Raw genomic sequence first — 26639 nt, forward strand, 5'->3', positions numbered from 1 at the left:
ATTGTAAGAGAAAATTCCTTACATTAAATCTCTTTATACATACACATGTTTTACTCAGCTCTCATCCCTGCTCAGCTCTAAGCTCAAGGATGTTGACTATGTCTTTTACATCTTTGTATCCTCAAATTCCAGCATGGTGCCTTCTGAAACTCTAAGTATTCAATAAATACTTTGAAATAATGGATAAATGGATAAACCTTTGGCATGACAGTTTGCCTTCTTAGGCTCAGGGTGGCTGATCCATTTGATCTTTTAACACATTATATGATCCTAAGCAAATACAATTCTAAGGTCAAAGCAAATAGGAACAGAAATTCAGATGGTTGAAACGCAAAATGCTTGTTGATTCTACAAGTTATTCTCTACTTTGTATCAGGGACAGCACTGATGAATGGGGTAGTAGCCCTTGGTCTATAAGCACCAACAGTGCAGTGAACATAGTTCGCTGAAAATTAGGACAAGAACAGAACTAGAACGACAAGATTTGTACAGGGAACATGTCCAATGCTACATAACCATAAATATGGCAGTTAATGCATAAACTTTGGCTAGTTTTACCTTTGAAATTAACTGAACTGTATCAATGGATTGTGCAGTGTTAAGTGAGCAGTATGCCTTAGCTTATTCTATACATGAGGAAAATGTGAAGACAGATTAAACTGACTTTTACAGAATAATTATTCCTTTATCTTTTTGAATGGCAAGGAATCTTCCATTTTGAAATGTATATAAAACGCTAATCTCTAGATTCATGACATTGCTTTTTTTTTTTTTTTAAACTTTGGGTTTATTTATTTATTTATTTATTTACGGCTGTGTTGGGTCTTCATTTCTGTGTGAGGGCTTTCTCTAGTTGCGGCAAGTGGGGGCCACTCTTCATCGTGGTGCGCGGGCCTCTCACTATCGTGGCCTCTCTTGTTGCGGAGCACAGGCTCCAGACGCACAGGCTCAGTAATTGTGGCCCACGGGCCTACTAGCTCCGCGGCATGTGGGATCTTCCCAGACCAGGGCTCGAACCTGTGTCCCCTGCATTGGCAGGCAGATTCTCAACCACTGCGTCACCAGGGAAGCCCCATGACATTGCTTTTTTAACAATTTTTTCAAACGTGTTATTTTTCATTCTACAAGACTCTAACCTGTAAAAGAAATAATAAATAAACTTGGAAAATGCTAACAGTAAAAACACTTCAGCCATGGCACGTAGAGCCAGAAGCCAATGACAGCCCTCAATTATAGAAGTTAGCAGTGCTTTCTGTTCACTATGAAAGCAGGATTCCACATTCAAACAAGAAATTGTCATTCAACAGAACAAATCAGGTCAAGAGAATCAACCATATAATATAATAACAGATAGGAGGCTGTGTTCACATGAAGAAAAACAAGAACGAAAATAACAATCAAACCTCATTTCCTGGGACATAATATTGATGGCAAGATTTCTAGGTAATCATTCCTTAATTTAGTTTAGATAAAAACTTCCAACACAGAACACTGTTAGGAAGTAACACTGATGTAAAAGTGATGTAAGGTGATGTAAGGCAAGTACTATATGTAAGACAAACTAGAAAAACAGTTTTTAATTTCCTCTAGAATTTACTGTAGTTACCATGTCATAATAACAAAAGCAGATCATTCTTAATGTGTAAATTCATTTATTAATTTGAATAAAAATATATGATCCCCACCACACAAACAGGTAACTCTAAATCTACTTTGAAGTTGAATCAATCAGTAAGCATCTATTTGGAAACTATGCACCTAGTATCATATTATACCAAACATAAGGCTCCTGTCCTCACAGAATATATGGATCATTAGTAATCAATCATTAACCCAGTGAATGTCATAATATATTGGGGAATATATTGGAAAACTAACAAATTTCTCTGCACATCATTTATCTTGTCCTTCTGAGAGACTTGTAGATCTAGATGAGATTAGTTTGGAAAAGGTGTCTTGTTTAGTCCAGAAAATCTTCACAGTCCAATATAGTTCTGGGCTAATCAGAGACTAAAGAACCTTTGTAAGGTTCTTCTTTTGTTGTTTTTTTTTTAAGATTTTTGGATGTGGACCATTTTTAAAGTTTTTATTGAATTTGTTACAATATTGTTTCTGTTTTATGTTTTGGTATTTTTGGCCCCAAGGCATGTGGGATCCTAGCTTCCCAACCAGGGAACAAACCTACACCACCGGCACCGCTTGGCGAAGTCTCAACCACTGGACCACCAGGGACGCCCCTATAAGTTTCTTATAAAGAAGTAGGCTTGGAAATCAAGCAGTCTTACTTTGAATTAGCATGTTTTAGTCAAAGGTACGGAATCAATGATCAAGTATCAGTTAGGAATTTCTGTAATGCCCTCCAATGCCAAGTGACCACTAATATTCTATTTCCTACTATGAGGAATCCTTGATGAGAGGCAGAAGGCATAAAGAATATTGCCAGCTAGAAAATAAATTGCACTCCAATGTCTATGATCGCTAAAGATAAATCTTTTTTTTTAATATAAGAAACTCACTGAATCAAATGAATGCTAATTAAAGCAAAAGTATTGTACGTAAAACTGAGGTAAGAAACCTTTAATTACGCAGGAAATCTGTGGAAGGATTAATCATTTTAAGAGAAGAATCATTTTTCCAGTAGCCCCACTGCTATGAATGATATCTTCATGAGCCTGGGCCACCTTCTCCAATGGATACTGGGGACCTATTACTGGTCTCAACCAACCAATTTCCATTCCAGCTTGAAGGGCTGCTGCAAACTGCTGAAATTCCTCCTGAGGAAAAGAAAAAGATTTTTCAGTAGAGGAACACATGACTTAATTTTCAGAAGCATTAAAATTTTTCAGAATCTAAGAGAACATTAAGAATTTCTCACAAATATGTGGCTTTTGTCAACTTGTCCAGAACTACAAAAAAAGTAGTTCTCTATAGGTTAACCATTAGTGCAATTTGTCTGTGGCGGTCTCAGTTTACAAAATACCTATGGTCCTGAAGTAATTAGTAATTGCAAATAGTATCTCCTTTCTCTTTCATAAGTGCCTTGGCTTGGAAAATAAAATTATATTGTCACCCTAGTTATCTTCTAGGGATTAATCCTTAACCTACTTAGTCAGATAACTAACATCTACTTAAATTTTCAGTCTGCCTGACTAGACAAATTGTATCAATGTTTAAGGTACCAAAATCAGAGTCACTTCTTTTCCTACCTTGGTGGATGAATAGAGAGCAACTCCTATTATGCTAGATTCCTTTGCCATGGTGTCCCGAGGGTTTATTTCAATAGGACCCCTGCTGCCAACAACCTAGTATGAAAAACAACATGTCTATAGTTAAAGATGACTGCAAAATAGAGTTAAATTATGATAAAACTACAAAGTGGTAAAAAAAAATGAAATACTTACTATTACTCGTCCTCCATGAGACAAAAGATTCAAATCGTTGCTAAGATTTACATTCGCTAGCATTTCAATAATCACATCAACTCCTTTTTCACCAACAGATTTCTATACAATATAAAAGAATGCAGAGTAGATTAGGAAAAATAACTGTTATCATAGTCCCATATATTACAGAACTGTGTTTCAAATGACATAAGATGCTATATTTTAAAGACTAATAATGCAAATTTTAAGATAATGTAATTATATAGTGATGTTGTAATTCCAAGGTACTAGCCACAACATCTAAAATGATAAAGGTCTGTATTAAATAAATTGCTATAATGAAATAAAATTTGTCTAAAATTTTCAGGCGCTTAGACTCAACTTGACTATAAAGTACTTTTTCCTTAGCTGAAAATTTTCTATCTTCAAAATGTACTTCAATAGAGAAAGAAGGAACAAATCAAAAATCCAAAACTGGACATTGGGTTTCCCATTTTTATTAAAAAAAACAGAAAACAAAAGAAAAAATCACTGGCTGTTTGCTGTTGCAGGATTTTGTGTGTGTGTGCATTCAGTTTTGTTCTAAGTGGTCTACAATCAGCTTGGCAGACTATTTCTTTTCCTTTGGGCTCTCAGATGTTGGTTCCCAACATCTAAAACTGGCTCTTAAATAAGTTATACAAATCTACCTTACATTCATTTATTTTAACAAAAAAATGAATACCTGTGTCAGGCACTGTGAGAGGTACTAGAAATGCCAAGATGGACATAAGGAGCTCAAAACAAAGTGAGGAAGATGGAAAACACTACAATCTTCACTGTGATGTGATGGGCTAAGTACTATATTAGCAGAAATAAACCACAGTTTACGGAGGGAATAAAAGTTACAACTCTGATCATCTGTAAAGGTCAGAGAAAATTCCACAGAGATGATGACCTGGGCCCTGAGGGATGAGTAGGAGTTCCTTAAGTGAAACAGAAGGAAGAGGGGGCAAGAGGAAGTTAGACATGAGGCAGTCGGTCTGGACAAAAGAAACAGAAAAGCAAAGATGTAGGGACTAAGAGTGCAAGTTGGAACTGGAAAGCGGCCCAGCAGAGCTGGAGTACGTATTTGGGAAAGAGATGGGGGTGGGGGAAGAGGTGGGAGACAAGAAATTGCAAATTGGTTCAGACTGTGAAAACATACCAAATGCACGTTAAAAGATTTGGACTTTTGGGGGGCAGGTGTTCATGAATTAATTCTTGTGCCAGACACTGTTTTAGGCATTGGAGGTGCAGCAGGGAAGAAGAAAGACGAACATTCCTGTTCTCATGGGGCTCTCATTTCAGCTATTTCTGAAGACTTTTTTCTTTCTTTCTTCCTTTTTTTAAACAGAGAACCAAATAATGCTGGAGACACTAGAGAAGACAGAGGGGAGATTAGCTCAGCTGGGAATAATAGTCAAGGCTGAAGAAGATGAGGACTAAACTAAGTCACAACGATGAATGGAAAAGAGAAACAGAGACATATATGAAAGGCATGTCAGAGATGACACTGATAGAGGAGGTGACCAATTTGATGGGTAGGAGGGAGAATGGTGATTAAACAACAGGGACAGGAAATGAAATGTGGGTTTCTGTCCTGAGAGACCAGATGAGTGTCAGTATCTAATAGGCTGATGGCGTGAAGCAATGAAACAGACCAGAGGTAGTGTTGGAAACCAGCAGTATAAGGGTGTGTATGAGATGAATCAGGATGCAGGTGCAGCACCAGAGAAGATTAGAGAGCAAGGGGAAAGACCTAAGGAATACCAACATTTAAGTAAAATGAAGAGAAGGGAGACTGAAAATGAAGTCAGAGAAGTAAGAAGAGAGCCAGCTTCTAGCAGGTGTGGTCAGGGTCAAACAGGATGAGGACTGAGCCAAGAGCAGCTGCCTGGTAACTAGGGGCTTACCAGCAGCCCTGACAAGCCGTGTAAGCAGCTGGGGTGGAAGCAAAACTGCAGTGGGGGGTAAGGAATAAGAGCAGTAAGTACCCCTGACTTTTTCAAGAAATGTGGTGGTAAAGGAGGGGGAGGGGAGATAAAAGGTTAGGAGAATGTTTTTGGAGAATGAGAGAGACTTAAGCAGAAGGAGCCAGTAGAAGAGACGGAATTAGACTGCAAAACAGAAACATATTCTTAAGATAACTGACAATTTTTCATCTCTGATACTGGTATCATGAGTGCATACTCAATCAATTTTAGGTTCCCTCAACATATAACAAAGGAGTGCCTTTACTCAGTTTTTTGGCAAGATGATTCAGTGGTAATAAACTCTCACTCATATTTTTCCTCAGTTTGTAATGACCTTGTTTACACAGTAATCAGTACCTGGAATATACCAATTCTTTCTCAACATGAGCAAGTAGTTTGGGATTAGCAAAGTAATAGGTGTTTAGTAAACTGCTACTATAGCACAAATGGAGAACTTCAGAATCTGTTTGAATTCTGTTGCAGCAATGGAACGGATGCAATAATAACTAAATTCTATCTCGCGCTTTGGATGAGGTAGTGCTTACTCCTCCAAAGTATCCAGTAAACAAATAAACTTTACTCCCTAGGCTAAACAGATCCAGTTTTTAATCTGTGGATAACTTCTCTTCTATGGAAAATTTACACCAATAGAAATTATATTAAAACTACCTTTTAGTGGCCAGAGGTGGGGTGGGGGTGGGGGACGGGTGACAGGGGTAAAGGTGGGATCAGAGGTACAAACTTCCAGTTGTAAAATACGTAAGTCATGGGGATGTAATGCATAGCATGGTGCCTACAGTTAATAACACTGTATTATATATTTGAAAGTTGCTAAGAGAATAGATCTTAAAAGTTCTCATCACAAGAAAAAAAAATTGTATAACTACGTATGGGGACAGATGTTAACTAGACTTGTTGTGGTGATCATTTCACAATATTCACAATATATATTAAACAAACAAACAAAAAAACTGCCTCACAGCTGCAAATACAAAGCTGTGGTGGCTTTACTTAAAATGTGATTTGCATTAAAGAGTACCGGTTTTTATAGCTATAAGCCTCTAGAGAGGCTATATTTTACTTAGTAAAAATAAACAAGAGAGAAATGATAGTGAAGGTTTGAAAACTAGACATCTCTGTTAAATTAAATCTTTAAAACACACATAAGCAAAACAAACAACTTTAAGAGGTAGTTGATAAAAGAACTTACAAAAAAAAGTTAAGTCTCCCATGAAACAAAATTTTACTTTTATAAAATTATAGAACGATTTTACCTTAATTTTATCAATGTAATTAGCTTCTTTGTGATTAAACACTTCGTGGGCTCCATTTTGCAAAACAATCTTTTGTCCTTCCTCAGTACCAGCTGTGCCCAAAACCTTTAAGCCATAAGCTCTAGCAATTTGGCATGCTGCTATTCCAACCTGAAAAACAAAATATGGCCCAACATTTTAGATTCTTTGCATCCCTGCAAACATTTATTAAATACATATAATGAACTTCAGGTTTTTCTAGGTTCTAGCTATTGTTAAGAAGTTTAAGAGCCTAAACAAAGAAATAAGAACAACAACAGCTAACTATTACTGAGCATTTATAATATGCCAGGTATTACACTCAATACTTTCTATGTATTGCTTCATTTCATCCTCACAAGAAGCCTATGAAGTAGATATTGTTATTGTCCCTGGTCCACGGATGAGAAAACTGAAGCTTATATATATGGAAACAGGAGCTGGACCAAATCAGATTGCAGAGCTTGAGTTTGTAACCACTGCACAAAATGTTCATTTAGCATCTGCTTTGTGCAAAAGATACAGGGTTTAAAGGTGATGAAAATGTGCTCACTGACTTCGTACTTTAATTGTACATATAAAATATTACATAACAAAGGTAAGGCCTCTACCACTTAAGTGGAGGAGACAGGTACATACATGAGCAAGTTAATTTATTCATTAATATGATGAACGTTTATTATTTACTATGTGCAAGACATGATTCTTCATGCAAGAAACTTATGTTCTAAGGTAGGGGGAAGATAATAAACACATGAACAAATAAATGAATAAAGTAAATTCAGAAAATGAAAAGTACTTGAAAAAAATAAAATAGCCTATTGGGTTATAAAGAGATAGGGAAAGGGGCCAGTTAGGTCATCAGGAAAGGCTGCTCTGAAGAGGTGAGACCTGAATGAAGTGAGGGACAAGCATGTAAAGGTCTGGGAAGCCTGCTGGAGATGTTGTAGGCAGAATGGTCATGGCTGAACCAGGAATGAGATTGGGACCTTCAAAGGTCAGAAAGAGGGTCAATGTGGGACTTCCCTGGTGGCGCAGTGGTTGGGAATCCGCCTGCCAGCGCAGGGGACACGGGTTTGATCCCTCGCCGGGGAAGATCCCACATGCTGCGGAGCAACTAAGTCCGTGCGCCACAACTACTGAGCCTGAGCTCTGGAGCCCACTGGCCACAACTACTGAGCCCGCGTGCCACAACTACTGAGGCCCGCATGCCTGGAGCCCGTGCTCTGCAACGGGAGAGGCCGACGTGGTGAGAGGCCCGCGTGCCGCAACGAGGAGTGGCCCCCGATCGCTGCAACTAGGGTAAGCCCACGTGCAGCGGCAAAGACCCAATGCAGCCAAAAATAATAAATAAATAAGTTTATTAAAAATAAAAAAAATGAAAGAGGGTCAATGTGGCTTGAGGGCGGGACATGTGGGACAGCAGAAGATGAGGCCAGAGGGGCACAGAGAGGCCAAGGCACACAGGGCCTTGGAGGTAAAGGCTTTGGATTACATTTAAGAGCCATGCAGAACTACTGGAGAGTTTAAGCAGGAGAGGCATATGATCCAAATTAGGCTTTTAAAAGAAATTCCAATTATATGAGAGGCAAAAAGAAGGTAGGGGGAAATGGGAGTAGGAAGACCAGGCCTTCCTCATAGACTGAAGGTGGAAGGTGAGGAAAAGAGAAAAATTAAGGATGTCTCCCAGGTCTTTGGCCAGATTAACTGGGTAGATTGACTGGGATAAGGAAGATTAGAGAGGATCAAGTTTGTGAGAGCATCAAGAATTCACTTTGAACATGCTGAGCTGTATATTGCTCACCTAGCTGAAGATGTAAAGTCATCAGCTGAATATGGGTATGGGCTAGAAAGAATTCAGAATTGGAAACGTAAATTTGAGATTCATCAGTTTACAGATGGTATTTAAAGCCACGGGACTTGATGAAATCACTAGAGCACTAGATAAATGTGCTTAGTATAAAGGAGAAATAAAATTATTTTAGGAATATAGATAAAAGCAATTATGTAAATTGCAATACTAGGAAATACGTTTGACCACATGCCAAATGAATGGCACAGATAAGCGTCACATACATTTAGAGCAAGCTCTCTCAAACTTGGCACTATTGGGCCGGGTAATTCTTTGCAGTGGGGACTGTCCTGTGCAGTGAAGGATGTTTAGCAGCATGCCTAGTTTCTATCCTCTGGATGCCAGACTCCTTCACCCAGTTGTAACAACAAAAAATGTCCCCAGACACTGCCAAATGTCCCCAAGGGGAAGAAGAGATGATATAAAATCACCTCTTATTGATAACCACGGATTTAAAGGAAGGTAAAAGGATTATAGATTGGGCATGATAGAAAAGAATTAAGGTGAAAAATGATGATAGAAATTAGTTAAAATTGTAACAGAATCACAGACTCCCAGGCCTGAAACAGACCTTAAAGACTGTACGGCATTTGGGAGTGATGAGCCTGAGCCCACTTGGGTTACGGTGAGGATCTGTCTGATTAACCAAAACAAACACTGGGAACTCACTGCCCACTGAGGGCAACAGACATTCAATTCCATGAAATAACAATACACTATGTGGTTAGCATGACTGATTTTTGCTACTTTAATTTTCAATTAAAAAAACAGGGGGCTTCTAATAAAACCACATTTTAACCTAAGAGTTAATGTAAATATACCTCCTTATGCTCTAACTACCTCAAAAGGGCACTCAGTAGCTATTTTAAAGGCGCTGTTTATTCTATTCTTGTCAACAATTATACTAACAATATTCCTTCAATAGATTATATACCATTATGTGTCAACTATTTTTTCTTCTATTTATTTTGCTGACACTAAAATAGGGTACTCCCCACCAACATATCTGAATAATAGCTGTGTTCATACATTCTACACCATTTTAAATACACAGCATAATCCCAAAGGAATTTGATTTAAATGAGGACAGAAAGTACAAACAGAAGCAAGACAAAGCCCAGCACTGGCTCCCTCTGATAGGGCAGGCAGGATCAGAAGTGCTTCACACACCAGGTCGCCAGCCTATCCCCGCCAGCCAAGGATTTAACAAACTCAGCCAGCACAGAGAACAGTGCGGACTCTGTCTTTTAAAAAAAATCATGGTGACGCAACATGGCTTTTTACAAGAGAGTAAAGGGAATAAAAAGAGATTTTCTTTAAACTCTTCTCTCCCCTTCCTACTGAAATCTCTCCCTTTGATACAGAGCACAAGGGTAGCTCTCTGAAAGCCAAAGCAATTTAAATACATGAATGTTTGACAGATCCTTTAGTTATTTAGGGTTAAAGTTAATTTAACCCCAAAACAGCCTCTTCGCTGAAGCTAAACAAGGGGCGTTTTTTGCCAAGGTATATCTGTCATATTTTCTCAAGCCCCAGAAAGACAATCCTGGTGTTTTTTGGTAAATAGTCTGATCTGTGAAATCCTTCAGAATTAATCTATTGAAGGTACACAGGAAGCTGGGTGTGAAACCTGGTGATACATTCATGTTAAGTAACAGATATGCAGAGGTCTGAATTCTCCGTTTGTATTATCTGGCCACTTTTAGAGGTAAATTCACATTTTCAGGATGCCTCTCATTATTCTGGGAACAATGTGCCAGTAATCGGTTACTTCTTTCCATCTACTCTCTGGAATACACAGTGCCCCGAAAGGGTTAACCAGCTTCCTCAAGGTGAGCCATCCAGCCCCAGGCCCTGTATTTTAAAAATACGAAATCTTGTCTCCAAAATTTCTAAAGCCTTTATGTGCCTGATAGAGGTCATGTGGATTTCTTGTTAAATTCCAACCTCAGAGCTCTAACTTTTCCTCTAAGCTCTTCGGAGGCAGATTGACAGCCAGTATCTTGAAGAGGTTTCTGACAGCCTTGCGTTGAATGATTTCACTGCAGGGCTGATTTTATAAGTTCTGAGTACCCCCCAGCCCCATTAGCATTTTAAGCCATGGGTTGTGGTGTGAAGGACACAGCTGTATACTGTGCACCCCACGAATGTCATCAAAGCGCAGCAGGCGAGGAGGAAGGGAGCTAGAAAGGACGAAGGCTCGCTGCGTGGCTTTGCAGTGCTGTCTGGGGCAACAGCGGTAAAGCTTTAATAAGCCTTAGTTTCCTTATCTAAGGGAATGTGGAATTTACATTAACCTTAAAGAACTGTTTAAAATTCTAAATAAATCTTCTTATAACATACACTACTTGAAGAGAAAAACAAAGCCAGTTTATCTTGGTCCATACCCAACACAGGTGGAAAACCTAATGCATACGTTTTTGACCAGGTAATCTATTGAATTTATTAACCAAGAAATGCTAAACTAATGACAGGGAATCACCTTCAGAAGACGGAATTTAAAGAAGCCTCGCTACAAAAAGAAAAAAAGCACCCTTGACTATATTTACAAATTTGGCTTTTAAAAACAACTTAAAGAAATACAACGTGAAACGCACAAACGTAAGCTCTTTTAAAAATAAACTTAAAGAACAAATACTTACCCCTCCACTAGCCCCATGAACCAGAACACTTTCTCCAGCTTTCACACGGGCACTGAAAAAGAAAGCAGAGCTTCATCGCCTTACTCTGGAGCTAATTAAGCTCAATGCTTGTCATAATTCTTAAGAGAACTCTATCCTCAGTTCAACTAACACTTACCCAAAGAGGAAACTCATCCTGATATATAACCCAAGACATTCTCCAAGCTCCACAGGATCAAACAATGGTTCTTCAGAGCCACAGATAAAAGTAAACCTTCAATTCACTTATTCATTCAACAAATGTTTATTGGGAGTCTATCACGTGCCAGGCACCGTTGGGATGCCGGGATCACGTTATTGGGCTACCTTCTCGAGGCCTTGTTGGTGTGTTAAGTGAAATTGCTTCACCTAGAGGAACTGGAGTCCGCCATTCATTCCCACAGAAAGTGTCTCAAAACAGGGTCGTTACGGCTCAGTCTTTATTCCACAGTAAACACAGAGTAATACCCAAGTAAACATAGCAGCTACTGCCTTCCTTCTCCATGCCTTTGAACATCTGGCTGCACAGCCTCTAAGCCCTCATTTCAGGAAGCAATGTTGAGTCAGCGATGGTACGAGAGTATGAAATACAATAAATCCTGTCACACAGGTTCCCCTATCAGCCCCTAAAATGTCCAGACCCTCTGGTGAAATGACATATTCTTTTTACTTCTGGTTCATACCACTGTTTTTCTATTACACTGAAAACACGGAACGTGGAACGTGCAGCAAGACAGAGAGGGATGCCTTATCATTTCAGATGGACAAGTGCTGGTGTCACAAGCCAGCAACCAATGTGCGATCCAGATCTGACGCCCAGCAAGGATGCTTTACTTACCAGGACAATAGGGCGTGGCCACCCTGTACAGACATTATGTTCAACCTGGGAGTGAGAACACGGTAGCCTGGAGTCCTGCTCAAGCCCCCGTGCCAACAGCTGACAAATGGCAATTGTGAGTCAGTAAATGAAGTTTCTCCAACATGCTTGCTTGGAGATGGGGGGTTGAGGGCAGTGAGTTAAACTGAGGGTTTGCAGTGATAAACTGAGATAGGTATTAACAAAACACTTGACATTTTAAAAAGTAAAATACAAATGTAAGGGAATAGGATTACTACTGTTACGCTATGGGTCATGAAATACTTCCCAATGATTTTTTTTAAATCTTATAAACAACTCCTCACACACTAAGCACATTCTCCTAAACCTCTGGGCCTGCAGTGGGCGGAGAAAAAGCTGGCTAACCTTCTCCTGGATCCCCATGGCTACGATCCTGCTATCCTTGTGTAGGGTCACTGTGATGGTTAATTTTATGTGTCAGCTTGGCTGGGCCATGGTGCCAGATATGGGTCAAACATTCTGGATGTTTCTGTGAAGGTGCTTTTTTGGATGAGATTAACATTTAAGTCAGTAGACTTTGAATAAAGCAGATTATCTTCCATAATGTGCATGGGCCTCGCCCAATCAGTTGAAGGCCTTAATAGAACAAAGACAGACTTCTCCCAGAGCAAGAAGGGATTCTGTCAGCAGATTGCCTTTGGATTTGAACTGCTACTCTTATCGGGCTCTAGAGCTTGCCAGTCTCCCCATCAGATTTTAGACTCACCAAGCCTCCACAAATCAATCTATCAATATACACATTCTGTTGGTTCTGCTTCTCTGGAGAACCCTAACTAACAGTCCTCTGCCCCTGGGGCCCACGGCAGGCCTGGAGCACGTGGCCTGGCCTTCTGTGCTGCTGTAGTTCCCCATCGTAGTTACTGAAGACTAGGGCCTGGCACATAGGCTTCCTCCTCCATCCCAAATCCAGCCCCAATCTGGGAGATTTCAACATTCACGGGAGGAAAACCGCACATCACAATTCCTGAATTCTCCTCTGCTTTTACCACTCTCTCCCTACACCTGGTAGCCACCCCTAACCATTCTACCTGAGGAATATCAGACACTAATAAGCGATATTAACCTCCTGTCCTGATTCTGTAAGCCCGTATTCTCTCAAAACTTCTTCTTCAGCTTCACAGATTGCTGTCTCTCAGCTGCTCCTTTTCTGCCCTCATGCTGCTCCTGGCCTCACTTCCGTCCCTAGTCAGCCTGGACCCCACGGTACATTGCCCTAACTTCTCTCTGTCTTTCTCCTTCAACGTCCCACCTCCCTGCCCACAAACTTTCCATAATTACACCACTACCTCTTCCAGGCTTTACAGATGAGTTCTCCTTTCGATCTGAAGCCCATCTCTCTATCTCTGTCCTAAGTCCTCTCCTTCTTGCCTTGCTCAGGATCTTGTCCCATCTGCCACTCCGCCCTCTCTTCCAAGCCTTCCATCTCTGCCTCTCTGACAGATCCTTTCTCAGCTACAAACATGTCTAAGTCCTGTCCATCCTTAAAAAAAACCTTTTGTTCCCAAACTCTCCTCAAGTACTCTTCTACCCCTTCCTGCCTGTCTCCCCCGCTTTTTAAGAGTAGTCTCCATTCAAGAATCGATTTCTTTTTTCCTTCCTCAACCCACTCAATCAAGCTTCTGTCCACCACTCTACTGAAAATGAACTGACGAAAGCCACCAATGACCTCCTAATTGCTAAGTCCAGCTGGTATTTTTTCCCAAATAGCCCTCACTGCTGCATTTGACAACTAGCTTACCTCCTTGGTAGCAACATCAACTACTACCCCTAACACTACCCACACTGACTGTACGACTCGCATGCTAAGAGCTTTACATGCATTAATTACCTCATTTAATTCTCACCACACCCCATGAGGTATGTGCTATTATTATGCATGTTTTTCAAGTCAGTAAACTACAGTTGAGACAGGAAAGCAATTTGACCAGTAGTAGGTGGAGACAATACTATAACCTAGGTCTTCCTGTCTTCAACACCTACGAGCTTAACAGATGTTTACCAGACATGGTGACTCTGGACTCTCTTGCCCTTGGGATACACTCCCTTTGGTTCCCTTAGGACTCTGTTCCCTACGTTTGACCACACTCTTCAATGTTAATCCTCACTAAGGTTCTGGTCTCACTCCACTGTTCTTCTCACTCCTTGAGGGATTGCAATGACTTTCATTTTGTCAGCTCTCATCACATGCTGACAACCCCAAATTTATACCTCCAAGCTTCAAGCTTCAGACTCTTTCATCCGACAGACCGCTGGACTTCTCCATGACGATGTCTGTCTTAGTTTCACATCCAAAACTGAACTCAGTTTCCCTTTGAAACTTTTTCCTCCTTCTCTTTGTCAAGGTAAACATTACCCAAGTTTAAATCTTTAAGTATTCTTAAGCTCTTTCTCTCCCTCATTCTCCACATGCAGTCACCAAATATTTCTGATTTTACCCCCTAAATAGTTGTCCTTTCCTCTCTATCTCTACCACGACCCTTGCTCTAGCTCTTAAGTAGTGTTCCTAGAGGGTACTTCTATAAGACCCTCCCATCTCTTTCTCCATTCCTGTCATCAAATCCATCCTTCGCATAGCAAATAGGTGATCTTAATGAAACACAAATATGACAATATCACTCTCCTGAAAAAAACACTGTATGACCCCCCAATCCCTTACAGAAAAATGTGTGAGCGTTATAATCTAGCTTTTTATTATCTGAATCCCGCCTATTTGATAATGGCAGCTAACATTTATTGAGAGATTACTATGTTCCAACCTTATTCTTCAGCACTCTTTGCCTTGAAATCTTCTATCTAACAAAAGCAAACTGCTATAGCTCTTTCTCCCCAGATACCATGATGTTTGCCCCCCACACCAACTCTTCCCATTGTCTAGGACGCCTTCCCCACTCCCAGCTACCCTTCCCCAGGATAAGTCCCTCTGATCCTTTTCAAATATCTAGGGAATTTAATTACAGTATAGATTCCCAGGTATCATCCATGGAAACTGACCAGTGGGTCTAGGGTAGAGCCCTTTTAAGTTGCAGCAATTAGTTTCTGGAGCTGGATAACAAGATTTTTGAACCATGGCTTTAAAATAATCCAAGTCTTACATCTTGCCAGGAAGCCCTACCTCATCACCTCAGGCACATCCCTTGTGATCCCACAAATCCCTATGCACATCTCTACCACCGTCCTTTCCACATTATACATCGATATTATTACTCTTTCGTCTCCCTCCCTTACTAGGCTGTGAGCATGTTGAAGACAAAGACAGTGTTTTGCTCTTCTTTGTTTTCTTCAGTGATTAGAACAGTCTCCCAAATTAGCAGTTTCCGCTCCATAAATCTTAATGGGAACCAAATGGGAACCAAAAAGGACCGACAGTGGACGGGTGGTAGGAAGCATAAATTATATATTATCCTCCTCCAGTTAATGTCACCCTCCTCTAGTGCTGAATATAAAGCTGACAGAGTGTGTTATTACCTGTGAAGCAGAGCTCGATAAGCAGTAAAATACGGGATCCCGATGGCAGCTCCTTGTTTAAAGTCCAGTTTTTCTGGCAGTGTGTAAACAGTGTGATCGGCTGCCAGAGCGTACTCTGCGTAGCCCCCAGAGATTGTGCTGGTAGTGAAAACTCTGTCACCTTTCTGGGGAAAGCAATAAATTAATAAATCTTTAGGGATTAAAAATGATGTCAAAATGGGTATGATCCTTTATAATGCAACCTTTATAACAAGAAATAAATGAGTATTTATATATTTTTTTCTACATCCTAAGGTCTCATAAAAATAACTTCAAAATACTGAACAGTTTTAAATGTTTTATTAATGGGAACTAGTAAGAAGTAAAATCAAGGGAAATAGGAAAACTAAAAGAAAGAATGTCCAGCATGGTCTAATAATAATGTTGAAAACTAACCTTTATTGAGAGCTTGCTGTGCTGGGCACTGCATTAAGTGTCTAATGAGTATTATCTAACTTGATCTTCATGACGGCCTATGAGGAAAGTACTTTCATTATCTCCCTTTAGATAATCCCACTACACAGATGAGGAAATTGAGGCACATACAAGTTCAGTAATTAGCTCAGATCAAGCAGTTAGTAAATGGCAGTTAATATAAACCTTTTTTTTGGCCCAAAATATTAGGGAGAAGAAACAAATAAAATGTAAGGTTTCTTCCACACACCAAACACCTGTTCTAAATCTTTTCCATAGATTTGTTTCTGTATTTCCCTCATTTTTCATGCATACACCAAAAAGCAGGCAACTCTGCCTGGATCCTGACAGCAAAGATGAGCCAGGACAGATGTCTTCAGCTGTCACAGCACCAGAAACATAAAAACTCTCAATAAACGTGTGCTGGGTCCTTGCTACTGGAAAGCAGATGCATGACTGAGGGTAAGGTAAGGCACCACACAAGCACTACAGGCCTGCCCAAAGTAACCTGCGCACTAGGGAAATTAGACCGCCCAGTACAAGCACCTCTCCTAACTCCTATTTCTATTTTTTCTCCATAATACATGGAAATCTTATAAGATTTCTTTTTAATTGAGCATGAAATAGGCAACAGATTTGTTGCCACCTATGTAGAATTACAGATTCAAGAATAAATATATATGATAGTGTACACACACATATACAATAGTTTACAAAGATACAGGAAAATAAAAAACACCTGTAGAAAATATTTTTCATGTTACTTGTTATGCAGGTCAGCCTAAAACAAAACTTAGTGGCCAAGTTTGAGAAAGAACGGACTTCCATTCCTTTCAGTAATATAAGAGTATACTGTACAATGATGAAAATCATTATCATTTTTTGCCTCTTCTCATTATTGCCCCCCTGCAACACACACACCCAAGATAAAGTAAGACAATACAGTTTTTCATAATCTATTTCACAGGTTTATTAAAGAACTAGCCTCAACAATCTCAATGTGGTAGAGAGAATATGAACAGTAGAGTCTGCCATACCTACATTCAAATCCCAGCTCAGTCATTTATTAGCTGAATTCTATGTCAGCTATGAATTACAATAAAAGCTAACTCCTATTTCTTGAAGAGAAAAAAAAAGTAAATATTCCTTGGAATAAGCAAAACAGTAAGGTAATAATTCTCAATATACTTAAATTTGCCCTATAATAAAGCACTATGTGGTGAGGTAGAGATAAAAAAGGTTCAAAAGGCATCTAGGAGTCAAAGACAAGCATCACTGCTTAACAGTGTTGCCTGAAAATGGTCAAGTATGACTAACTTAAGATTAATTCTGTTTTTACAGCTTAAAAACACATTGCATTGATTTCAATATAATTCAAACCTGTTCTGAGAATCCACTATGGAAAGTAGTACTTCAAGTTCTGTGATGGATATTAATTGCAAGACACTCTCCCTAATCTCAAGCTTCTTAAATGTTAGGAAGAGGGAAAAAAAAGGATAGAAATAATTACAAAGCAAGGCAAATATGATAGGTCATCAGAGATAGGTATAAAAGAAAGAAAGGAATTATTTCTAAGTTGAAGGACTCAAGAACAGCTTCACTGAGAAACTAGTATTTGAGGTAGGCTTTGAAGGACAGAACAAGATCTTGAATTGAAAACCAGACCTGGGAAAAGTCATTATGGGTGAAGGAAACAAAGTACGTCAAGGAACAGTGGCAGAAATAGGTGCTGAGAAATCACCAGCATTCATTCCCAACGATTAAGTAGTTTAATGTGTGGAAAGTAACAGTTTCAGCAGATAAAATGAAAAGAAATGAAAGCTGGAGGGTAAAAGCCCTTGAACCCATGTTTATAAGTTTCAGTTTAGTTCTGCCACGTAGAAGAGCTAATATGAACAAAGACACAGAGATGAAAGAGCATGGGATATGCAGGGAAGAACGAACAGTTATTACTAAAGAATAAACTACAGGGTGAGAAGGAATGGGAGATAAGAATGGAAAAAGATAGGTGGGGGAGAGAGCACGAAACAGTCTTCTTTCATAACATAAGCAGTTCCAGCAGTACCTTGAAATCTACAGAGAGTTAATGCAAGAATTAAAACAGAGGTGTATAACAATCATAAGTACATTTTAGAAAATTACTCCTTATAGAGCAAGGATAGATTCTCGGGGGAAGAAGGGAGGGTGGTAAGTTGTATCTATTATAGAAATCCAGGTAAAGGACCATGTAAGATAACCGGAACTACACTACAGGCAGTGGGGAGGAAAAGAGGAGAGAGGAAACAGTTCCAGTAAGGGAGAGCTGAGTGAGGGAGAGTGAATGGAGAGGTAAGCCTCAAACCCCAGATGTCACCAAGACAGTCACACGAGAGAGCAGCAGATCTGCTGTGAGAAAAGATGAGCTCCCTTTTAGACACAATGAGTAAGAGGTTCCTGGAGGCTGTCGACGTGGGTCCTGTGCCCTGCAACACAACCTTCTGTGAGGATGTAAATCCTCTGCATCTGCACTGCCCAGTAGGGTAGCCACTAGACACCTGGGTCTATTACGCATTTGAGTAAATGAACTTTTAATTATAATTGAATCTGAATTTTAGATAGCCACGTGTGGCTAGTGGCTACTGTATTTGGACAGCACGGGTCCAGAGCTTATCAGAAGGTTCTAAGCTAAAGATATCACATGTGATAATGGAAACCAAGGGCGTGTATGAGACCATCATGAGGGAGAAAATATAAAAAGCAGAGTCTAAGTAGGGACGGCGAGCGCTGGGCAACACCAAGATGTGAGGAGCATGCAGAGAAAAAGGGGCTTGAAAAAGGATGCCCAGAGAGGAAGGGCGAGAGAGGATGTCACAGAAGCTGAAGAAAAAGTTTTTTTTAAGAAAAAGTAAGTGGCTGAGAGTGTCAAATGTCACAGAGAAGTCAAGAGAGATAATGACATAAAAGGGCCCATTAGCTCCAGCAATATAGAGGCCATTAGTGACATGAGCAAGCATCCTTTCAGTGGAGCGGTGGGGGGCAGAAGCCAGAGTGCCACAGGCGGAGGAGTGGAAAGCTGCAGGAATTTGCCGGCTTCCTGGGCCCGGGCCACGTTAATCTTCACTGTCTCAGTTCAGTTTTGGTAAATGTGCTGCCATAGTTGAGCAGGTCAAGGAATCATGAGGAAAGATGAAAGAACACGAATATACTATGTTTTTTATGCCTTTTGGCACATAAATAACGAAAGCCCTGATCATAACATTTTCACTGACTCGGTCACCTTGGTCTGAGTCACAGCTCTAAAAATGTAGAGCTGACCTTGCATTTTTTCATCTTTTACTTATTATTCAAAAGAATTAGCCTTCCCTTTATTCTGTGAAACTAATTTTATAGAAGGAATAAAAAACTATGTTGGCTGTGTATTACCAAGAGTTAGGAAATAGTATAATTTCCTTGCTTCTTTTCTTTCTTTACGTATTTCTGTTAAATCAAAGGATCACAGTTCAATTCTGCGGGGATATGGAAACACAGAAATGACCTAGCACCTATTCCCAACAATCAGACAAGCAAGGTCTCTGGATAAAAGGTAATTTCTTTTTTGACTAGAGGAGTCCCCCAAGTGGCAGAAATTGTGTAATGGGGCCTTTTAAAGACTTAAACACAGACACATTTTAAAGCTATGTTAAAATGTTAAAAAATATATACATATTAAGCTAAAATAGAAATAATTAAAAATGTAATACCTTGAAAGCAGATACACTCTCCCCGACAGCTTCTATTATTCCAGCCACATCTAAGCCAGGAGTATAGGGAAGAAGTGGTTTTCTACTGTAAGTACCAGAGCGAATATATGTGTCCACTGGGTTTACACCACATGCTTGGACTTTAATTAGAACCTGCAATAACAATGTACTTTAGTTCAAACAGAGCATTTAGGCATTCATTCAGCATTACGCTAGGACTGTAGTGATTATGGGAGCTATAAAAATGGTGAGGAAAACCCTGCCTTCAATGAGCTCACGTTCCAGTTTTACAAACCAACATATACACACTATAATATATAAAATAACTAATAAGAAACTGCTGTCTAGCACAAGGAACTCTACTCAGTACTCTGTAACGGCCTATATGGGAAAAGAATCTAAAAAAACAAAGAGTGGATATATATATATGTATAACTGATTCTCTTTGCTGTACACCTGAAACTAACATTACATTGTAAATCAACTATACTCCAATAAAAATTTAAAAAATAAAATAAAATCTGAGTGCACTCATAAAAAGAAAAAAAAAGATATGACAGAATGGTTTATGTGCTATATTATAAACATTTGGGAAAAACAGTGGTGGAAATATGAGCGGATGTGTGGCAGAGACCACTATGTGCTCATCAAACCTATTTCCTCCTCCTCCTAGGCAGGTAGGAAGAGTATTCCTTCTTGGCTCCTTCACAGTTACGAGTAGCCAAATGGAATGTGAACAAAAGTGACGAGAGCTACTTTCAGGCCTGGCCCACAAAGACCTTCCTAGGCAATTCACGTAGTGTCTCCACCCTTTCATAGCAACCTCAGAAGAAAGGTGTTGAAGGTGGCAGGGCCACATGATGGAAGAAATCCAGGTCCCTAAATCACTTTGGAGGAGAACTCTATCCACCAACATTTTAGAATTGTGGAATTTAGTGAATGAGACATCATTTTCTATTGTTGAACCCTTGACGTTTTGAGGCTACATCAACAATAGAAGCTAATTTTACCTTAACTGATACAGAATGATTACTTCTGCTATAAAAGTAAGGAAAGGTCTTACAAAGGAAGTGTATTTGAGCTAGGTCTTAAAGAATGAGTAGAAATTCTTTCAGAATGGGAGAAAAAGGCTATTTCAGGTTAAAGGAATAGTATGTGCAAAGACAGAAGGAATGACAGCACCTCTTGGGGAAACCAGATAAAGCTTGTGTTGTTACAGTAGTCTGTTGAGAAGGAATGATAAGAAATAAATCTTTGCCAAATTATGGCCACACTGTAAAAACTCTCATAAGGCTTGCTAAGGAAATTAGACTTGAGAGCCATGGAAGGTGCAATAATAAAAATACACAATTTTATTGAAAAAGTATAATGTTGAAGTCACTGGAAATGATTAAACTCTGCATTTAAATTTTCTTATATGTGAATAAGCACGTATGCAGAAGAAAATTATTTTCCCCATGCATAAAACGAAGATCATGACAGAAAGTCTGTAATAGAATAACTTGTTCAAACCTACTTATGACTCCATTCAGAAAAATCCAATTACACAGATGATTCTCAACTTTAAAACTTTTCTTATGTTATTCCTTTTCATACATTTACTTCACTAGTTAGAATTATGTTAGCTTTGTCAGAGCTTACAGATGCAAACAGTGTAAACTCTGTCCTAATTCAATGTCTTTATAAAGCATTGTGAGTTTGCTTCTTTCGAACATTAGCTTGATGTGCTAGAGACACACACTCAGTGTAATTATTGCCTGTTTTTAAGTAATGATTTCCACCTGATGGTCTTTCGGAATTGGTATGGCAACATTCGACTGGAGTTTTAGCACTTCTGGTCCACCAAATTCAAAAACTCTAATAGCTCTCATCAACTTCTGTCCAGCCGCCATGGTGACCTAGATACTAAGAAAAAAAATTAACATATTGTCATGTTGTATCTAGGCTATCACTATGTTCTTTCTCCTGGAGGGAGAAGATCAAACAATTTTTCAAACAACAGTTTAAATCATGAGCTTACCACTGATCTCATTTCATGTTTGAGGACCTTTCATCTTACAAATCCTTCAGCTATGAAGCAAAGTACTTCATATTACTTCCTGTAGGGATTCAGTGCCTTCAACAAGGGAATCAAACATACAAACAAAAACATCTGGATAGGTGAAGCATGATACAATATCTTAGGTTTCCTTTGCTGTAAGCTTGGGCTGCAACATCTTGGAATTCTAGGAGCTAATTTAAGTTTTCTTAACATTAGATAAATAGATCTTCTTTTGTTAGATTATGTAATATTTCAAATATAGAAAGAAATATAAAGAATATAATAAACATTTACCTGCCACCCAGCTTTAACAAATCTTAACATTGTAAAAACCTAAAACATGTAGATGTAACCAAAGCCTCCTGTACCCGTCCCCAATCCCATTTCTGTCCCACAGTTTTAAGAGATGACTATTCCCATAAACTAAGGGCTCATCCTTCTCAGGCATGATGTAATACCACTGCCACATGTATTTGCATTGGTAAACAATATGTGCTACTGTTATTGTTTTGCATGTTTTCAAACTTTATTTAGATTGGATCATATTGTACTGAATTCTGAAACTTGCTTTTTCCTCTCAGCATTAAGTTTTTGAGATTTATCAATGTTGAAACATTTAGTTTTATGAAGTTCATTCATCTTAACAAAGAAGAATAAACATTAAAAACTAAAAACACTGCTTTGTATGTAATCTTTTTTAATCACGAGGGTAAATTATAGTTAACCTTTCTCTGCTACCACTGTTAATATTGAAATGAAAACTCAAGAGTTAAAATAAGTTTAGAAAAGGTAAAGAACATTTATATATAGAATTGGATAACTCTGAAAATCTTATAGAGATGCAATGAAAGGGCTTTGACTGATCTCCATAATTTTATTTGTGTGCTATGACAATTTATTGAAATTAACCATATCAAATATCGTTAGACTCTGCCACCACCGGGAACATCTTTGCTAACTTCTGGAATAATCATATTCACTAACCACGAGCCACTGAAACATCAAAAAGAGTTGCAGAAACTAGGGCTTGAGATGAAAGATCTTCACTGTACTGCAGTTCAACACAGGACTCCTCAGAACGGAGCCCATGCTAACTATAAAGTAGCCTTCCATGTGTGAAGGGAATCAAAGCACTTTGATGGTATTAATGGGAAGTTCTTGATATAATTAATCAAAAGTTGTGTCATTTTAAAACTCTTTATTTAAAATGATTTAATATAGTACCTAGCACAGAGGAGAAAGTAAACTCTCCATTGCTAAAAGGCTGTTTAGCAATGACATATCCTGAAGGGCAGCCCTCTTATAAAAAAAAAGGGAGCAGAAGCAGGCATAAGCCTCACTGCACTGTAGAGCCCCAAGCAGTCCTAGGGTGAGAAGTCCTGTGCAGGGAGCTAGCACCAGGAAAAGGCAGCTCATGCCATACCTACCTAGCAGTCTCACCACTGCACTTCTATTTGGGTCTTCGCTCAAGCTGAGTATTTCTTAGACAAGAAAGTGAAATATATACATAAAGAAAATAAAACAGAAAAAGAAAAGGTTGCACAGATCAGACTTTTCCACTCTGGAAATAAGATAGTTTTTTTGGTTTTTTTTATTCTCCTTTTTGTTTTCAGCATGGTGTTGTGGAAAGAGCATGGGCTGTGGAAAGTGACAGCTCACAGTACGAATCCCAGATCTATCCTGTACTAGCTGTGTGGTCTTGGGCAAGGCAGTCACTTTTTTTGAGCTTCTTCATCTGAAAACTGAGTTCCACTCAGGGTTACTATGCAAGAGACGGCAAACATCAAGCACAGAACCTGACAAATGTTTACTCCTATATATAGAGATATCACAGTTCCTTTCCCATCTATTTTCTCCTTTCCAATTTCTTATTCATTAAAATATCTTTGGTTCTATAATTCTATAGTTATCTTTGATTTAATCTGACAAAATTTACAGTACTCTTTTTGTAAAATCAAGTCCTTAGCCTCAAAGAGTTCACAGTCCAGAGAATCATTTAAACAAAACACTAATACCAAACACTGGTTGTTATTCATTCAACATGTATTTTTTGAACGTTAACTGTAAGCGAGGCACTGTACCAAACTCAGAGAGCACAGAGGGCAAAGAGAACAAGCCCCACCCCTCCCCAGCGCCTGCTCACTCCGCCCTCATCTCCCCCCAACTCGCACACACACCACGTTAAGAGGAGTAGCTCTTTTACCTACTTCCTACCTATTTATTTCTTTCAAGCTCTCGCATCTATCTTTTCACCAACAGACATCACTGGTACCCTCAAAAAGCTGTAGCAATAATAAAAGCAAAATTACCCTGAAATAGGATCTGTCAAAAATATCTAGCACATACATTTTTCCCCTCACTTTTGGACATTTGCTAAGTTGGAAGAAAAGAACAAAGGAAGGAGGAAACTCATCCTTAATCCTGGATTTAGAAGACACCCCCTGCTTTGCCCAGTACTACACCTTATCCTATGGAGCTCGTAAGGAAACAGGGCATGACGTTGACAGCTCTGACTTCTACTTTGTTTCTGGCGATCTTACTTCCCCCTGAGCCTTTGCCACCATGATTGATCAGGCTCCAATCTGCACTCATTGCCTTTGAACCCCCTCAACTACCCACAGGATCATCATCTGCTTCATAATATAGGTACTATGCTAAAAAAATAATAAAAATAATAAAATAACACAACACACTAACGGTAATTACAATTCTTAAACCCTTGCGATACCTGATTTCTTCTAAAAAGCACATCTTTCACACCCATTGATATAATTTTCACAATAGGTAGAAAAGCAACAGTTATTAAAACCACCATTTAATTGTAGGCAGGAGTGGAAATAAAATCACCATCCATGTTATGGATGAGAAAACATTCAAGGGGTTAAGAGACTCACCAGGGTCACACTGAAGCACAGCTGGAACCCAACACCTTAAATGTTGTTAGGTGTTTTTTTCCCCTTACTGTAAAATACTTTTCATCTCACCCTTTGAAAAACTGGCATATAGGACCTTTAATTTCTTAGAGATTGCAGGTAGCATTACGTATTTTATGATTAAGGTATCTGCTCTGAGTCTGAAAATTTTCAAATGCCCATAAGTTAAGGGCTCTACTAGAGATACACAGGATGTGATTCTATTAGGAAAACTAATAATTTCCCTATCTGTAAAATGGGGCCAATACTCCCTAGCATAGGATCCTTGTGAAGATGAACTGCAACAGCGCATGGTGAGTGCTTCAGAGCACGCCTGACATGCTGTAAGCTCTATTATTCAGAGTAAATCATTTGCAGTCAGCAGCAGGCTTGTCACACTGCTTGTGTTTTTTAATCAAGCCTATACTTCAAATAGGTTTTTCTATTTATCAAATATAAACTTTAAAGAACTAGAGCACCTCGGTTTAATGTTGGTTTTACTTTTTACCTCTGAAAGGTTGCCAACCATACTTTGCAAATGGAGGAAATACAGAATTTAAAATTTTTCCTCAAACAGTGATCTTTTCCAAGCTATACTTGAATCCATTTGGCTTAAATGAAAATTAAAGAGATAGGGAAAATGTTGGAAATATATTTTCACACAAAATGAACAGATCAATTCACAAAGCCAAAGCAAAGGCATATCATAAAAGCAAACAGAAAATTCTTAAATAATTCTTAAGTAAGAATTTCTGGCAAGAAAAAACACTTGGAAAGAGAATCAAGCATTACAAAATGTGCTGCTTTTGATCAAGAATGACTCATGTCAGCATATTATTTATTATTCTTAACCCAGAAAAAATTTTAACAATTAAAAGTAGCCACAGAAACGTCTCTTCCTGGCCATGTGACCTTGTCAGGTTACTTCAGCGGCCTGGATCTCAGTACCCACTTCTGATAATAAGGGGTGGAGGAGGAGTTGAATAGATAATTATTCTAAACCCCTCCAGGTATTCTGAGGAAAAGACTGGATGCAGCAGAGCTCGGTGGGATTTACTACTGCTGACCAGACACTCATGGAGCACCCCAGTGGCTTCAGTGGGAATCACACTGCCATTTCTACTAGTTGCGGACTAACAGTCCAAACCTTAGCGTTTCAGTGGTTCAATCATTAACACACCTTTCTTGGTCACTGAGATAAGTTTCCTCTAGGAACTGCGTAAATATCCCACGATGTGTTCACAGGGTGTTTTGTTAATTTTCTTTCTTTTGAAGATTCTTCTAGGTGGGAGCCATGGTGGGGGGGGGGGGCGGGGGATGAAAAAATCTACACATTTCTCTCCAAAAGTAAGACGGCAACTCTGATGGCAAAGCAGGAGGAAAGGCCGGACAGAAGGAGCCCTGGGAAACAGGAGCCTGAAAGGAGAAATTGGCTCCTCCGGCTGCCTGTGGCGGGGGTCACAGCAAACACGCGCGGCCACAGGAATCCAGATCCCAGGCCGGGCCGAGGGGAAATCTAGCGGGAGGACAGGCAGGGGGAGGGGGATGCGGGGAGTAGCAACGGGCGCCCCGCCGTGGGCCCCGAAACGCTCACCCTGCCAGAAAGCAAAGCCAGGCTCTCAGGACCAGCAAGTAAAACTGCCCTGGTGATTTACGGATGACCACCTTGCAGCCCCTGGAGGGGAATAACTTCGGCCACGAACACCTTATTCACTGGTTCTAGGGGAGGACGGAACGCAGGACAGGAGCGCAGCCAAAATCCGGCTCGGTTCCTTTTGGACGAGCGCGGGGGAGGTCCGCAGCCTGAACTAAGGGGGCTTTTTAAGCCACTTACCCGGTTCTAGAGTGGGAAATCAAAATCTGTGAGCGTTCCCTCAGGTTCCACGGAAAAAAGGCACGGGCCGGGTCGTCCGCGGCGCCTTCAGGCTCCGCCCCGCCCCGCCCCCGGGGGCGGGCCCGAGGAAGGAGTT

The 26639-nt window shown here is 39.7% G+C and overlaps 1 protein-coding gene across 3 annotated transcripts; it reads right to left on the bottom strand.

The window, feature by feature from the left end:
• Positions 1-2547: 2547 nt before the first annotated feature.
• CRYZ (crystallin zeta) lies at positions 2548-26614 on the bottom strand. 3 transcript variants are annotated; one of them, XM_068540114.1, is made up of 10 exons: positions 26504-26610; positions 21737-21832; positions 21498-21621; positions 19717-19869; positions 15545-15708; positions 11164-11215; positions 6652-6801; positions 3402-3503; positions 3207-3302; positions 2548-2774 (listed from the first exon to the last, which is right to left on the bottom strand). In XM_068540114.1, the coding sequence occupies exons 3-10, from the start codon at positions 21606-21608 to the stop codon at positions 2610-2612; spliced, it is 993 nt and encodes a 330-aa protein (XP_068396215.1). In that variant the 5' UTR covers positions 21609-21621; positions 21737-21832; positions 26504-26610; the 3' UTR covers positions 2548-2609. The 3 variants fall into 3 exon arrangements, with proteins under 3 accessions (XP_068396215.1, XP_068396214.1, XP_068396213.1); XM_068540113.1 differs by lacking the exon at positions 21737-21832 and adding an exon at positions 25850-25950; XM_068540112.1 differs by lacking the exon at positions 21737-21832 and having other exon boundaries at positions 26504-26614.
• Between the last annotated feature and the right edge of the window lie 25 nt (positions 26615-26639).

This window comes from Eschrichtius robustus, chromosome 3 (assembly GCF_028021215.1).
Source record: "Eschrichtius robustus isolate mEscRob2 chromosome 3, mEscRob2.pri, whole genome shotgun sequence".
Taxonomy (NCBI): Eukaryota; Metazoa; Chordata; class Mammalia; order Artiodactyla; family Eschrichtiidae; genus Eschrichtius; species Eschrichtius robustus.